General features: G+C 35.1%; 1 protein-coding gene across 6 annotated transcripts in view; it reads right to left on the bottom strand.

Moving 5' to 3' along the window:
• Positions 1-15,760, bottom strand: part of LOC149798629 (alkaline ceramidase 3-like) — a 45,355-nt gene that overhangs the window by 14,342 nt on the left and 15,253 nt on the right. For all 6 annotated transcript variants that reach the window (XR_016421002.1, XR_016421001.1, XR_016420999.1 and 3 more), the window contains exons 6-10: positions 11,172-11,207; positions 9,742-9,797; positions 6,635-6,736; positions 3,741-3,845; positions 3,059-3,104 (exon numbers count right to left, since the gene is read on the bottom strand). Coding sequence is in view for 1 of the 6 variants with exons in the window: in XM_089957460.1 (XP_089813586.1) it covers positions 3,059-3,104; positions 3,741-3,845; positions 6,635-6,736; positions 9,742-9,797; positions 11,172-11,207 (345 nt within the window). In the remaining 5 variants the exon portion in view is untranslated. The remainder of the gene's footprint in view (positions 1-3,058; positions 3,105-3,740; positions 3,846-6,634; positions 6,737-9,741; positions 9,798-11,171; positions 11,208-15,760) is intronic.

Genomic DNA, 15,760 nt, shown 5'->3' with positions numbered 1-15,760 from the left:
TCAAGGCTGGACTATTGTAACTCAATTCTGTCTGGTTCATCTCAATATCTGCTCCAGAAACTTCAAAAAACATCTGCTCGGATCGTACTTAGAGTAACACGATCAGAGCACACCTACCCGCTGCTCTGTACCCTATACTGGCTATCCATTCGCTCCAGAATCAAACACAAAATTTGTTCTCTGTGCTATGTTTCACTGTCGGACTCTAGTCCAACATACTTATCCAACCTCACCCATGTGTACACACCAGCAAGATACTTACGCTCATCTTCTGACAATTGTATACTCATTATTCCCTGAATGAAAACAAAGTCATATGGACAGCATTCTTTTGCATACCAGGGCCCAGCAATGTGGTATGAATTGCCCACTGAACTTACACACAAAGACACAGTGATCACATTCAAGAGTGCTCTCAAAACTCACTTGTTTTGACTGCAAGAACAAACTTAAAGACCGAATAATGTTTCCTACCTTAAATATTCTCAGCATGTTTTTTTAAATAATGTTTTCTAGTTTCATGGTGTTTGTTTTTGTAATCACATCATTATATGTTTTGTATCTTATAGGTGTTGTCTAATGTTTTAAAACGCTTAGAGCTTCTAAAGATTAGGCGCTATACAAAGTCCTCATTATTATTATTATTATTATACTGTGAAAATCTATCATTTTTCCATTTCATCTTTTATGCGGATATTTAGTCTCAAGTAACACACTAAATATCAGCATAAAAGATGAAAATGGTAAAAAGATAGATTTTCATGATATGATGGTAGTGTATTCCTCGCAGAATTTCTGCATCATTTTTACTCTCTTTGAAGGAGGCAGAGCCATCATGAATTAAATGTTTTTTTGGGGGGCATTTTTAAAAATCAGGATTTGCAGTATACAAAAAAATCAGTTTTTGCATCCCAAGCAAATTAAATAAGGGGCAGGTCTGCTGACATATATATGATGTGCATTTTGGCTATAACTTTATATTTGAAAATGTTATTGTAACAGCAATATTTGTAATTAGAACTTTCAACTCTTCCTGACACTCCAGGGGTGGGATCAAAGGATGACAACCCATTTACAGATGGTTACCACAAGGGCAACATAACTACAAATTTCCACTTAGTGGTTTAGGACATGTTGTAACAGACAGATTGTATCCCCCCAATATCCCCTACTTAAGCATGTGGATAACATGTAACATGTAAATACGCAACTGCTAAAGTGTGTGGATAACATGTAACATATAAATATGCAACTGCTAAAGTGTGTGGATAACATGTAACATGTAAATATGCAACTGCTAAAGCATGTTGATAACATGTAACATGTAAATATGCAACTGCTGAAGCATGTTGATAACATGTAACATGTAAATATGCAACTGCTAAGGCATGTGGATAACATGTAACATGTAAATATGCAACTGCTAAAGCATGTGGATAACATTAACATGTAAATATGCAACTGCTAAAGCATGTGGATAACATTAACATGTAAATATGCAACTGCTGAAGCATGTTGATAACATGTAACATGTAAATATGCAACTGCTAAAGCATGTGGATAACATGTAACGTGTAAATATGCAACTGCTAAAGCATGTGGATAACATTAACATGTAAATATGCAACTGCTAAAGCATGTGGATAACATGTAACATGTAAATATGCAACTGCTAAAGCATGTGGATAACATGTAACATGTAAATATGCAACTGCTGAAGCATGTTGATAACATGTAACATGTAAATATGCAACTGCTAAAGCATGTGGATAACATGTAACATGTAAATATGCAACTGCTGAAGCATGTGGATAACATGTAACATGTAAATATGCAACTGCTAAAGCATGTGGATAACATGTAACATGTAAATATGCAACTGCTAAAGCATGTGGATAACATTAACATGTAAATATGCAACTGCTAAAGCATGTGGATAACATGTAACATGTAAATATGCAACAGCTGAAGCATGTTGATAACATGTAACATGTAAATATGCAACTGCTGAAGCATGTTGATAACATGTAACATGTAAATATGCAACTGCTAAAGCATGTGGATAACATGTAACATGTAAATATGCAACTGCTAAAGCATGTTGATAACATGTAACATGTAAATATGCAACTGCTAAAGCGTGTTGATAACATGTAACATGTAAATATGCAACAGCTGAAGCATGTGGATAACATGTAACATGTAAATATGCAACTGCTAAAGCATGTGGATAACATGTAAATATGCAACTGCTAAAGCATGTTGATAACATGTAACATGTAAATATGCAACAGCTGAAGCATGTTGATAACATGTAACATGTAAATATGCAACTGCTAAAGCATGTGGATAACATGTAACATGTAAATATGCAACAGCTAAAGCATGTGGATAACATGTAACATGTAAATATGCAACAGCTGAAGCATGTGGATAACATGTAACATGTAAATATGCAACTGCTAAAGCATGTGGATAACATGTAACATGTAAATATGCAACTGCTAAAGCATGTTGATAACATGTAACATGTAAATATGCAACTGCTAAAGCATGTGGATAATATTAACATGTAAATATGCAACAGCTGAAGCATGTTGATAACATGTAACATGTAAATATGCAACTGCTAAAGCATGTTGATAACATGTAACATGTAAATATGCAACTGCTAAAGCATGTTGATAACATGTAACATGTAAATATGCAACAGCTGAAGCATGTTGATAACATGTAACATGTAAATATGCAACTGCTAAAGCATGTTGATAACATGTAACATGTAAATATGCAACTGCTAAAGCATGTGGACAACATTAACATGTAAATATGCAACTGCTAAAGCGTGTGGATAACAATAAATATGCAAGTGATATACGGTCATTGTAAGATGCAACATAACTCTAAGTTTGCTTCCCAAAAGGTGGGACAGAAAGAAACTTGAAGAATGGATGAACAAACTGAATCTCATGTACCTCTAACTTCACGAAGTTTGGAATATAAACGAATTTTGTTCCCATTACACATTTCAATGATTCAGTAAAATACAAACACTTACCTTAAATTGAGGATTCTTTTTCAGGTGTGTGTATCTTGTATGTGTTCTGCAAAAAGATAGTGTTCAGTACAGATACTGTTCAAAACTTAAATTAGTTTAATAATCATATTTAAAAAAATTATGAATATATAAAATAACTAAAACATAACAAACAATTAATAAAAACCTGCAGGTGTCAACGAGGCAACATCTACAGTTGTATGCAAGTGATTTTTAAAATGATTTGTCTTAATTTATTGCATGTTTTAAGATGAAGTTTACCCACTGAATATATTTTGAAAGGGAGAAAAAAAAGGAAACAATTTTTGTGTTATTCTTTTCTGTACCTGTAAACTTTAGCCAACATAAAAACAATTTATATCTTATGGTTCAAACCTAAACTAATCATGCAAAATAACTCTATTGTCTGTAATTCTTCATACAGTCTTTTACATTTGTTTTCAATGGATAGATAATTATAAGTAAAAATTACTGTGAGTATAAATTTCAGTTCATCCTTTGTATGAACTTCACATGCCTTCAGTAAGGTAAATGTTTTTTAAAAAAACTGATGTAAGAAACAAATTATGCCTTTTCATGCATTGATGGTACAGGAAAATTGGTATATAATACTGTACAGTTCATGCATTTATGGTACAGGAAAAATGATATAAAATACTGTATATTTTCATCATTTACTTACACAAATATAATAGAGAGATAGGTGCCTAATCCAGCCCCTATGTGCCACCAAGCATGCATTTCTGAAAGTGGTCCCAGCATCCCTGCAATATCTTTTCTAATGTAGCTGAAAATAAAATGTGCAAGTTTAACATGTGGAGTAAAATTCAAATATTTGGGGTCTATTCTAGAACTGAAAATATAGGGGAAAAATTCTCCACTTCATATGAAGAAATTAGAGAATTTTCTATTAATAAAGAGGTTTAATGAAAAAAAGACAAGTACGATTTGCAAATATGATACACAATTTCCAGCACATTTTTTTTTGTTTTGCACATTTAAAAAGGATAAAATTAACATTAATCCTATAAATGCACATCACAGAACAGACCTAGAAGATTCCACGAAAACAATGACTGAAATGAAAATGAAATCTAAAACATTTTGATGCATGTTACGTAACTTAAAAAAACACCGACACCAAAACATAATGTTGATGAAACAAAGTCACAAATGCCAGCAAATGACATCTATTATTATTATTTATTATTATTATTATTATCATTATTATTATCATACACCTTTGAAATTTAAAATGATAATATCTCATTTTTAAAATGGAGCCCTGACATTCACTTTAACCAATTTTACCATGATTACAATCTATGATAATGCAGTTAATCTGCATGCATCTTTTACATTATCTTAACAATATCTTCATGCTGGGGGATAACCCTGGATATTTAAATTGAAGAAAGGCTAAAAGGGGCCCAAAGTCAGGGATTTATGGGCCACATAGGCCCTAATTGGAATCCAAGGGCAATGCAATGGTAGGGAGTACTTCGAAGGCAGTGCTTCCACCACAAAAACATATTTTATTGTATTTCTTAACACCCAAAATTGGTTTTCCCTGAAAATAAGTCCAAAGATGAAAAGAATCAAATAAAAGATAGGTGGAAATTATGAGCATTATCCTCATCTATGCAGAAATACAGTAACCTTTGCCAAAACCATGTTTTCATTCAACACTGCATGAAACAATCTGAATGTATAGGTATGCACATACATATGTATGTATGTATTCAAGCGATGATTAAAAGTTCTAAAAATGTAAAGATATAAATTATTGTAAACCTTCAGGAAAATGAAATCATTCCAAATAAAAGCAAACATGTACTCCCACAAAGATGTTGAAACTTTTTAAAAGATACAGAAACTTAAAGATAACCATATAATATCAAACCACTAAAATACAGTTTTACAATTTTCTAAAGTGGAACATCATCAAAAAATTTCTGTTCCACAGGATGGAAGTCAATACACACAAGAAGAATGTGTTCCACATTTAGTGGACGCTGGCATGATATACACTCTCGTCAAGGTGTCAGTGCAAATTTATATATTTCAAGGCATGGAATCTAACCAGTTTAAGAGATGAAAAAAAACAACAGATAGCACAATGGTTATAAAGGTTGCTATAGCTCTGTTGTCATAAACTAAGTAACAGAAAGAAGCAAATTTAAACCAATAAATTTCATAACACTTAACAAATAATTTAATTACAAAAGTTATAAATGAAAATGTGTAAGGAGTTTACAGTATTATGAAGTGAATCCAAAATAATCTGAAAGAGTTATATTAAAGTCTAAGAAAATGAAAAGTTCCAATATAAACATCAGAACCAGAAATGAACTGGTCCACCAAAAATCGTGACATTGTCAAAACGGTATTATCCAGAACTCTTTGAATAGTTCCAGAATAATATTATAGTCCAAAATATGAGCATTTTTTTAAAATCTCTGCTGAACAGTCCCAAAAAAATGTTTTTCCCCATAAATAATATCTAAGTACAACATAAAGTTGTCTGTAGACTTGATGTTACTCAGGAACACAAATAATGACTTCAAAATAGGAATGAAATTTGACTGCTCAAATCTCTCCCAAAATGCACCTTCTAATACAACTATATTTCGCAACATACCCCCACATGATAGAACAAACAACTATATTCTAATATTACAAAATACCTATTCATGTGACCTAACTCATCCAATAAGAATTAACTTAATTCTCCTAAGATACCACATGACCAAGCTCTCTAATGGGGAAAAAGAACAAATCTCATAAACATGTTTACTAATAAATCTATTATTAGTAACTATCAAGACATCTGTAAGTATCTATTTATAGATCATATGCAATTTTGCATGCTTATAATCTTAGGACAATCTGTACAATTTACAGCTATGAATAAAAATTACAAAAATTGGATAAATTCATGTACCAGGAGATTAAAAAATATGAATATGCATAACAAGGTGTACAAATACTCATTGAGAATTAGCCAATCCATTACTTGATCAGGATTACAGATAGCCAATTTAACTGGCTGTTGTATAGTGAGGAGCCATGGCAAACAAGTAAACTTCATTCAAGAAGAAAAGGCACAGTACACTATATTCTACAACAGATTTTGTCATGAACTATTGAAATAAACTATACTCAGTCACGTGTATAATGGCACTTTGTTATTAGAATGGTGCACCCTCCTGAATTTCTGTGTACTGTTAAGATATGATTAGGTTTGCTTTATGCTATCTCTGCAAGGTTAACATGGATTTCATCTAAAGTGATTGCTGCCTTGCTTCATTTTCATTTTAGCAATTAAAACTAGTTTTTGGATAGGTAATGTTAGTATGACATTCCAGAAGTTATAAATGTATGTAGTTATTACATTTTTAAAGTTTCCAAAGGTATTAATCAAATTATTTAACACAGACAGCAAAAGGTATGTCAAATATAGTTAAGTTACAAGAGTTTTCCCTGAATATTGGTCCCTTTTTCTTCTTCTTGGATTATCTGGAGTTTCCAAAAAATTATTAAAAATATTAATTTTATTTGCTTCAACAGACTTACCTGAGTTTTCCACAATAAACATTGTCTACATTCCATAGTAGAAAGCCTACCATGTAGAAAATAAAGGCAGTGATAAAAAGAGGTTTCGAACACTCCATTGTCCTGAAAGTAAACAGAGACCTTTAGTGGTTAGAACATTAATTCAGTTAATTCTGAAAATGTTTTAACTTAGATCCTTTTGCAAAGAGTTAACCAGACTGTAATGAATGATTACATATAGTGTTAAGCAATGAGTTAACCAGACTGTGATCAATGATTACATAGATTGTTAAGCAAAGAGTTAACCAGACTGTAATGAATGATTACATAAGATTGTTAAGCAAAGAGTTAACCAGACTGATCAATGATTACACAGACTGTTAAGCAAAGAGTTAACCAGACTGTGATCAAAGATTACATAGACTGTTAAGCAAAGAGTTAGCCAGACTGTGCTCAATGATTACACAGATTGTTAAGCAGCGAGTTAACCAGACTGTAATGAATGATTACATAGGTTGTTAAGCAAAGAGTTAACCAGACTGTGATCAATGATTACATAGATTGTTAAGCAAAGAGTTAACCAGACTGTGATCAATGATTACATAGATTGTTAAGCAAAGAGTTAACCAGACTGTAATGAATGATTACATAGATTATTAAGCAAAGAGTTAACCAGACTGTGATCAATGATTACATAGATTGTTAAGCAAAGAGTTAACCAGAATGTAATGAATAATTACACAGATTGTTAAGCAAAGAGTTAACCAGACTGTGATCAATGATTACATAGATTGTTAAGCAAAGAGTTAACCAGACTGTGATCAATGATTACAGATTGTTAAGCAAAGAGTTAACCAGACTGTGATCAATGATTACACAGATTGTTAAGCAAAGAGTTAACCAGACTGTAACCAATGATTACATAGATTGTTAAGCAAAGAGTTAACCAGACTGTAATCAATGATTACAGACATAACCTCTATGAAGCTTTAAATGGTCTCCAGCAAACACCTGAACTAAAAAAATCTTGACAATAAGATGCTGGCACTTTTCTAACCAAGGGCTTTACATTTTTAGAAATTAACATTTAATCAGCACTATTGTGCTGATGTACCCATTAAACTACATGCATACATACATACACACATTCACACATACATGCATACATACATACATACATGCACACATACATGCACACACACATACATACATGCATACATACATACATGCACACATACAAACATACATGCATGCATGCTTGCATGCATACATACATACATGTGACAGGGTATACAAGACAATAAATAACTTTCTTTTCTATGGTATGAAAGCTGAATTACTATAAGTTTATATGTAGCATATATTACTATTTTAAAAAAACAACATTGTTCTTGAAATCTACTTCAGAAGCTATTATCATTGCCAGATTAAAACACAGGCTGTTAGTGCTACAAGACTTGCATACTTTATGCATCTTTATCAGCTACTATGGCTGAGGCCTCTCATGAAAATCATGCAGCATGCAGTCCGGTTATCAAATTCCTATACTCATTCACAATAAACCTACTGAGGGCAACTTATCACAATAGTACAGTCATTAATATTAATGAAGCATAACCTATTTATTCCTAGTGTGCTGGAGAAAGGGCTAGGCTTTGTGTTGACTATTATCTATATAGCACTGATGAGCTATACACAAATACTTAACCTATATTAGTAGGCATAAAAAATGTTACAGTGATGTTCTTTGGTTGAAAGGGCGTAGTACATGTACTAATAAACATGCATATTATATTCAGTTTCATGGTTCTATCATGAACAGCACCCAATAAATGAACTTTATTTCAACAAAGTCAATCATGGAATATATAGGTCACGGAGACCTCTTGTTCTAATAAAGGTGTAGTACTTATTAAGAAGTGTCACCTCACAAAGTTTCATGATTCTAGCAAGGATAGTACTGATATAGCATGCCAAAAACTTGCATGGTAATTAAAGAAATGAAAAAGACTTGACCAAGGCCAGCAAAGAGATGAATATAGGTTAAAATGAACTTCATTCTGTTTTTAGTGTGTGATACCAAGACAGATGTATATGATCATCAATTTCATGATTCTAGCATGAATAGTTTCTGAAAAATAAACATACAAGCAAAACATGTCAGTGAAGCATAAAATTATGGTCCATAATCATAAGTTTCATAAACTCTAAATTGGATATATGTAGGTCATGAGCTAAATGCAAAGATTAACCCAAGTCGGTAAAATGTGAAATGTTGGTCACAGTGACCTTTTTTGTATGGTTGTGATACTAAGAGAGATGTCTACTGCAATCATCTGGCTTAATGATTCTAGCACTGAACATGTAGAACAAAAAAAGTATCCTAACACAATGATGCATGACAGATGGGTCACAGTAGTCAACTTGTGCAATGACGGAGTGGTATCCACCATATCCATGTTTAATGATTTTCAGCATGCATGCAAAAAGAGTATTGTGAATGGGACATGAAATGTCCACCCTATATTTAAAAGTCCTCTAGACAGATAGCTGACATTCTTGCCATTCTTCTTTTGCAGTCATAGTGACCCTGACCTTTGATCTTTTGACACCAAAGTATACAGGCTTTTTCCTTACTCCACATGTAAGCTATGCATAAAGTTTGGACCAACTATGTCCTGTGGAACTAAAGTTACTGTGCAGAAATCATTTTTCTTCTTTGACTCTGAACCTTGACATTTAGATAACAAAATCAATAACCTTGTTCAATACCCCAAGTATAAGCCATCCATAAAGGTTTGGCTGAGGTATGTCATTTAGAATTAACAGTATGGTGCAAAAACCATTTTTATTCTTTCAGTTACAGTTAATAGTTGATGCAGTGTGAAATAAAAGATAAGATTCCCTAATGGGTACTCCTCCATTACATTTCTCAAAAAGCACTGTGTAAAGTTCTAAGGCACCGTATTGTTTTTATGACTTATTAAGTTCATCAAAGGACAGCATACACACTGTGAAGATATGCTTCATGTGGGGAGGCAAAATCCTGGGAAATTTTATCTGCCTCCTTCTCACCATATTATTACACGTTTACTTCTTATACATGACTCATCTTCAATTCTACTTACAGCAACATGCGAACTGAAGCAAAAACCATGCACGCAACCATTAGACCATAAGCGATCTGTAAATATAAACACAGAAAAAATTGTACTGTACTTGATATTTTATGTGAAGACTGCTTGTGCAAAGTTTAATTACAGAGAAATATCATGTAAGATACTGTTGCTTGTGATAGACTTCTTAACTTATCATTTATTATTAGGGTTTAATATTTTATGAAAGTTTCATGCGTGTTGGGGATCAGTGCATACTAAAGATTCTAGATTTCAGGAGTCAGTACTCAAGAAAAGTTAGTGCCATTCATTTTTGGGTCAGATGTTTCACCGTTGCAGTCACAAGAGGTAAAACATGATTATCGTGTGATGGCAGCCTTTTATAATATTTCTTAGCCAATCAGACCATGTGTGTGTGTGTGTGATTTGGATTTTTAATGTATCTTCAACAATTTTTCAGTCATAGCGCTGAGATTTCTGCAGTGTGGCAACTTACAGTGGTGTCTAGCATGTGGGAATCATGCCACCCAGTCACATTATACTAACACCAGGCCAACCAGTCCTAACACTAACCTCTTAATGCTGAGCACCAAGTGAGGCAGCTGCTATTACCATTTTTATAAATCTTTGGAATGACTCAGCTTGGATTCAAACCTGTGACCTCCCACATCTGAGGCAGATGCTCTAACCACGTAGGCCACCAAAGCTCTCAGATCATATGTAATCTAGTACTGGTTATTAGGATTCTTTACCATTGCATTTATGCACAAAAGTCAAACATTTTGATAACCTGAAACATAATTATACTCTACAATGTGAGTAACAATTTTGCAATGAATTTCATCATTTTTGAAGTTTCATGCCATGACTGCATATGAGCTGTATCAATCACTTCATGGGTTTGTTTTTCTTTCTATTTTATTTTCACTTGCCCAACAGAAGCAAAATTTCACCATTCCCCAAACATTTCTACCTGTCATGAGTGAAATGTTCTTGAAACAATTTTCAAACTCAGGATGCTTATATTCTGAAGAACACACACTCAGTGAATACTCCAAAAACACACACCCCCTCCACTCCAACTCTGGAAATATAATGTTATACAGTATGCTTACATACATGTTTTAACATCAATATGTGGTATAACATGAGTCAAATGGTGTAACAAGTTTACGACATATTATTTCAAACACATTATGTATGTCTGTGATTAAAATCATGCTTTATTTTCAGAACATAAAAAAATTATAATTTTCTAAAAGATTATTCTTGTCTCTGAACTGATAATATGAATTCTGGAACTGATAAAATGAATTCCGTACAAAATGTATAAAAAAGGGAATAAAAAAGGGCATACAGATGGGATTCAAGCAGTAATGATAAAGACCTTATGACATGCCAGAAGGAAAAACAAATATGGAAACTTTAGTTTGCAGCCTCACCTCATGAAAGACAGTGTTATTTGTCGTCATGTATATCTGAAAATAAAAAATGGTAAAATAAGCACTTTAAGTTGTTAGTATGCACCTATGCTTTTTTAGCTTGTATGGAAAATAAGATAAACTATAATGAAACCCTTCTTGAGACTAGTTTTTCTGCCAAGAAAAGTGGTTTCTCAAGACAGTCTCGTAGTAGAGGTCTTCAATAATACAAGCCGATTCATGCATAAAAGTGGTCTTTCATGACAGGTGGTCTACCAAAAACACTTTTTAAGTCAGCTTGTGTTATAATAGAAATGAGGAAGCTTTTTCACTGGACCTGTACTCTAATGGATAAAGCTTTTTCACTGGACCTGTTCACAGATGGAATAAGCTTACTGTTGTTGTTGTAGTAGGGTTTAACACCATTTTTCAGCACAAGATAGGCTATATATGGCAGCCAGTATAACTGGTGGAAGTAGAACCCTGAAAAACCCCAGGGAAGAACAATGACCTATGAGAAGCTAGTGGCAAGCTTTCTCATGTACCCACGTTAGCCGAGCCTGAGACTTGAACCCACGCAGACAGAGGTGAGATGACAGTGATCCAGAATGGTGAGCACTCTAGTCCACTCGGGACCCCAGTTGTTGAATGGAAGAAATCTGCTTTCTCAATGTACAAAAGAGAGATCAAGATTTATATCACAATTTTCCTAAAATGAATATTTTTCTGAAAATTAAATCTTAGAAATCAACTTTATGAAACAGGTGAAACTAATTATTAGTTTCATTAAAAAACAATAAACATGGAAAATGAGCAAAGTTTGGTTATTAGCGCAGTGTAAGGAGAATTAGTTATAACATGTTTAATGTGTTCATTGCAGTGGCCCTATTAGATGTCTGAGCAGTGCCAGTTTCCGTCAGGACAAACTAAGTTCATTAACTCTTGCCCATTATGTCCCCTTGGCACTGCCAGGTGTCATTAGTTTTTAGCCAAGTGAGATACTAATGAGGATGCTTGCATGGCAGGGTGGTTGGGAGGGTTTTTAAGTAATGTGATTGGGTAAGTATTCTCTGAGAAACATAATTTACTTAAAAATTTGCTTTCTCCTTCGAATACATTCCCCAATAATAATAATAATAATGAGGACTTTGTATAGCGCCTAATCTTTAGAAGCTCTAAGCGCATTACAACATTAGACAACACCTATAAGATAAAAAACATATAATGATATGATTACAAGAAAAAACACCATGAAATTAGAAAACATTAAAAAAACATGCTGAGAATATTTAAGGTAGGAAACATTATTAGGTCTTTAAGTTTGTTCTTGCAGTCGAAAAAAGTGAGTTTTGAGAGCCCTCTTGAATGTGATTACTGTCTTTGTGTGTAAGTTCAGTGGGCAATTCATTCCACATTGCTGGGCCCTGGTAGGCAAAAGAACGCTGTCCATATAACTTTGTTTTCATAGTGGGAATAATGAGTATACGATTGTCAGAAGAGGAGCGTAAGTATCTTGCTGGTGTGTACACATGGGTGCGGTCGGATAAGTATGTTGGACTAGAGTCCGACAGTGAAACGTAGCACAGAGAACAAATTTTATATTTGATTCTGGATCGAATGGATAGCCAGTGTAGGGTACAGAGCAGCAGATGTGTTTTGAACTTTTTGAAGTTTCTGGAGCAGATATTGAGACGAACCAGACAGAATTGAGTTACAAATGTCCAGTCTTGGAAGTACTAATGAACACACAAGTGTTTTAGTGGCATCAACTGAAAGGTATTTGCAAATTGAGCTGATGCGTCTCAGCTCAAGATATGCAGCCTTGCATATGTTCATGACATGTTGGTACAATGTGAGAGTACTGTCCAGAGTAACACCTAGGTTTCCTACTGACTGTGTGAATTTAATTTGCTGATATTTACTGTTTGAGGTAAAGGATGTGAAGGAGAAAGTCTTTTGTTGTGATCAGAATGGCCTCAGTTTTATCATCATTCATCTGCAGCTTGTTACATGTCATCCATGATTTCACATCAGAAATGCACCTCTCTACACCTTGGATGGTAGCATCAACTTCAGTTGGGTGGCTAGATTTGTATATTTGGGTGTCATCAGCGTACAATTGGTGAGACACTGGATGATGATCTATGACACTTGAGAGCAAATGAGTGTACAGAATGAAGAGAACAGGTCCAAGAACAGACCCCTGTGGAACACCACAACATAGATCAACTGGGCTGAGTGTATTCCATTTGCAGATACAATTTGTGTCCTGTTGACCAAATAGGACTTGAACCACAGTAAGGCTGTATCATGAATGCCAAATACATGCTGGAGACGGTGAAGTAATATATGATGGTCTATTGTGTCAAATGCTGCAGACAAATCAAGGAGGGTGAGGATTGTAATCTTTCCGCTATCCAATGCAGAGTGAATGCTATTAACTACTTTCAGAAGAGTAGTTTCAGTACTGTGGCAAGGGCGATATGCAGATTGTACATTGCTAAAAAGATTGTTTGAATTTAGATGAGATACAAGCTGGGATAGAACAACCTTTCCTAAGATTTCTGATATGAATGGAAGATTAGAAACTGGGCGGTAGTTCTTTAAATCGTTATGGTCTAGTGTTGGTTTCTTCAGCAGAGGCTTTACAACGTCAGTTTTGAAAAATGATGGGAATTCCCCGGATGAGAGAGAGGTATTAATAGCATCAGTTAGTGAAGGCAATACTGAACCTAAGCACTCAAGCAGCAGTGATGTTGGAATTGGATCAAGTTCACATGACTCTGGTGCACTCTTCATCAGGATTGTCCATACAAAATCCATAGAGACAGGTTCAAATGCTGCTAATGGTTGCCGCTCAAATTCTGTATCCCAACTTTATGGTGACGACGAGTCAATTGAAATTGTGGTGTCAAGTTTATCTCTAATGGTTTGTACTTTGTCACGGAAGAAATTTGCAAACATGTCCGGAAGGTCGACTGGAGAAAAGGTAGTTGGAAGTGGTGTAGATTTGTTCCTTGACATTAGCTTGTTAGTAATCTCGAAGAGCTCTTTGCAGCTGGAACTTTCCATGATGTTAGTAGTGTAGTGGGCTGATTTCGCTGCATGGACTATATTTCTGACATTCTTCTTAGCAGCTTCATAGATTTGCTTATGAATAGTGAGTCTGGTGGAAAGCCAGAACCTCTCAGCTTTACGGCGGTCTCTTTTAGCAGTACGAAGCTGGTCCCTAACACTGTTATACCATGGAGAACACTTTTGAATTGATACTCTGCACTTGGTAGCTGGGACATGTTTGTCAAGCAATGAACGCAGGCAGTTATCGAGTTGTTCATCGGTAGGAGGTAAGCAAGTTGTTAGGTTAGCTTGGATGTCATGCATCAGTTTGGTTCTATTTATCATACGGAGGTTTCTCTTAGTAGCAGATAAAGGTGGAGGGTTTGGGACTGATACGTCAAGATGGCATATAATGCAGAGGTGATCTGATGCAAGGTCATGAGATACCAGGGAGGACCGAAGAATGTTATCATCAGGTCTATGAAGAATCCAGTCTAAAATGTGACCATGTTTATTGGTGGGTTGGTTAACTGACTGTTTAAGGTTGAAAACATTAATGGAATCAATGAGTTTTGATGTATCTGTTTTTCCAGGACAGTCAAAGTGAAAGCTGAAATCTCCAAGAATAATCAGGTTACCACATTATGTTAGGAGAATAAGCAATAAGGTGTGGGGACGCTGAGTATCCGACCTCTACCTTGGGCATCCTCTAGGGAAGAATAGCTGGATTCCCCATATGAATGATAATCCATTCTCCTAATTACATAAGCAACACACCCTGGGGTTACTTGATCTGTGACCCTTATCGACGGTAAAGAAGATGATGATTGAATTCTTCTTACCCACAAAATTGCACTGGCGAATCCAGCAAAGCTAACAGGCTGTGTTGATTAATTTAGATGGGTCTGGTGATGGTTTGTGCCACCACCACTGGACCCACCAGATTCAAGGTCTGCCTCTGCGATGCTAAATCTATGAGATGAAGGCTCAAGAAAGTTGACTCTGCATGCCAACAAAGAGCTTCTATAATACATTACATTTGAAGGCGAGGCTCAGAGAGATGGTCTGAAGCTTCCGAGTAGTAATCTATGTGAGGTGACTCTGATCTGGTGAGACATCAGAGTATGCTGAGTGTACAACCCACTTCAGCCATGCAGCAAGTGTTTGAGGGGTGATATCCTGTGTCCCAGCTCACACAAGAAAGAAGAGACATTTGAGCATGCCACCATTTGCCTCTGTGCGTTTCAAGTAGTGCTTGAGAGCGGAAACAGGATCTTGCATGGCTTCTGTTCTTGACCAATGGAATAGAGAGAGCGAATGAAGACTCTTTGGTCACCGACAGGTGGTAACTATTTTGGGCTACAAAGCCTGGTTGTGTCAAGAGAACCACGGAACCCTCAGATCTGAACTGAAGAGACTTTTGGTTTATAGAAAGGGCATTCAGCTTGGTCTGAAGTGACGAAGGTGGGTAACGTGATTCAAACTTGTTGCAAAGAGGTTGATCAATGGTAATCCAAAGTGTGCAGATTTATGTGAAGACTGAATGATGGAGA

This window comes from Sinohyriopsis cumingii, chromosome 5 (genome assembly GCF_028554795.1).
Source record: "Sinohyriopsis cumingii isolate HCF-2022 chromosome 5, ASM2855479v2, whole genome shotgun sequence".
NCBI lineage: Eukaryota > Metazoa > Mollusca > Bivalvia > Unionida > Unionidae > Sinohyriopsis > Sinohyriopsis cumingii.
This window is presented reverse-complemented; position numbering and strand designations above follow the sequence as displayed.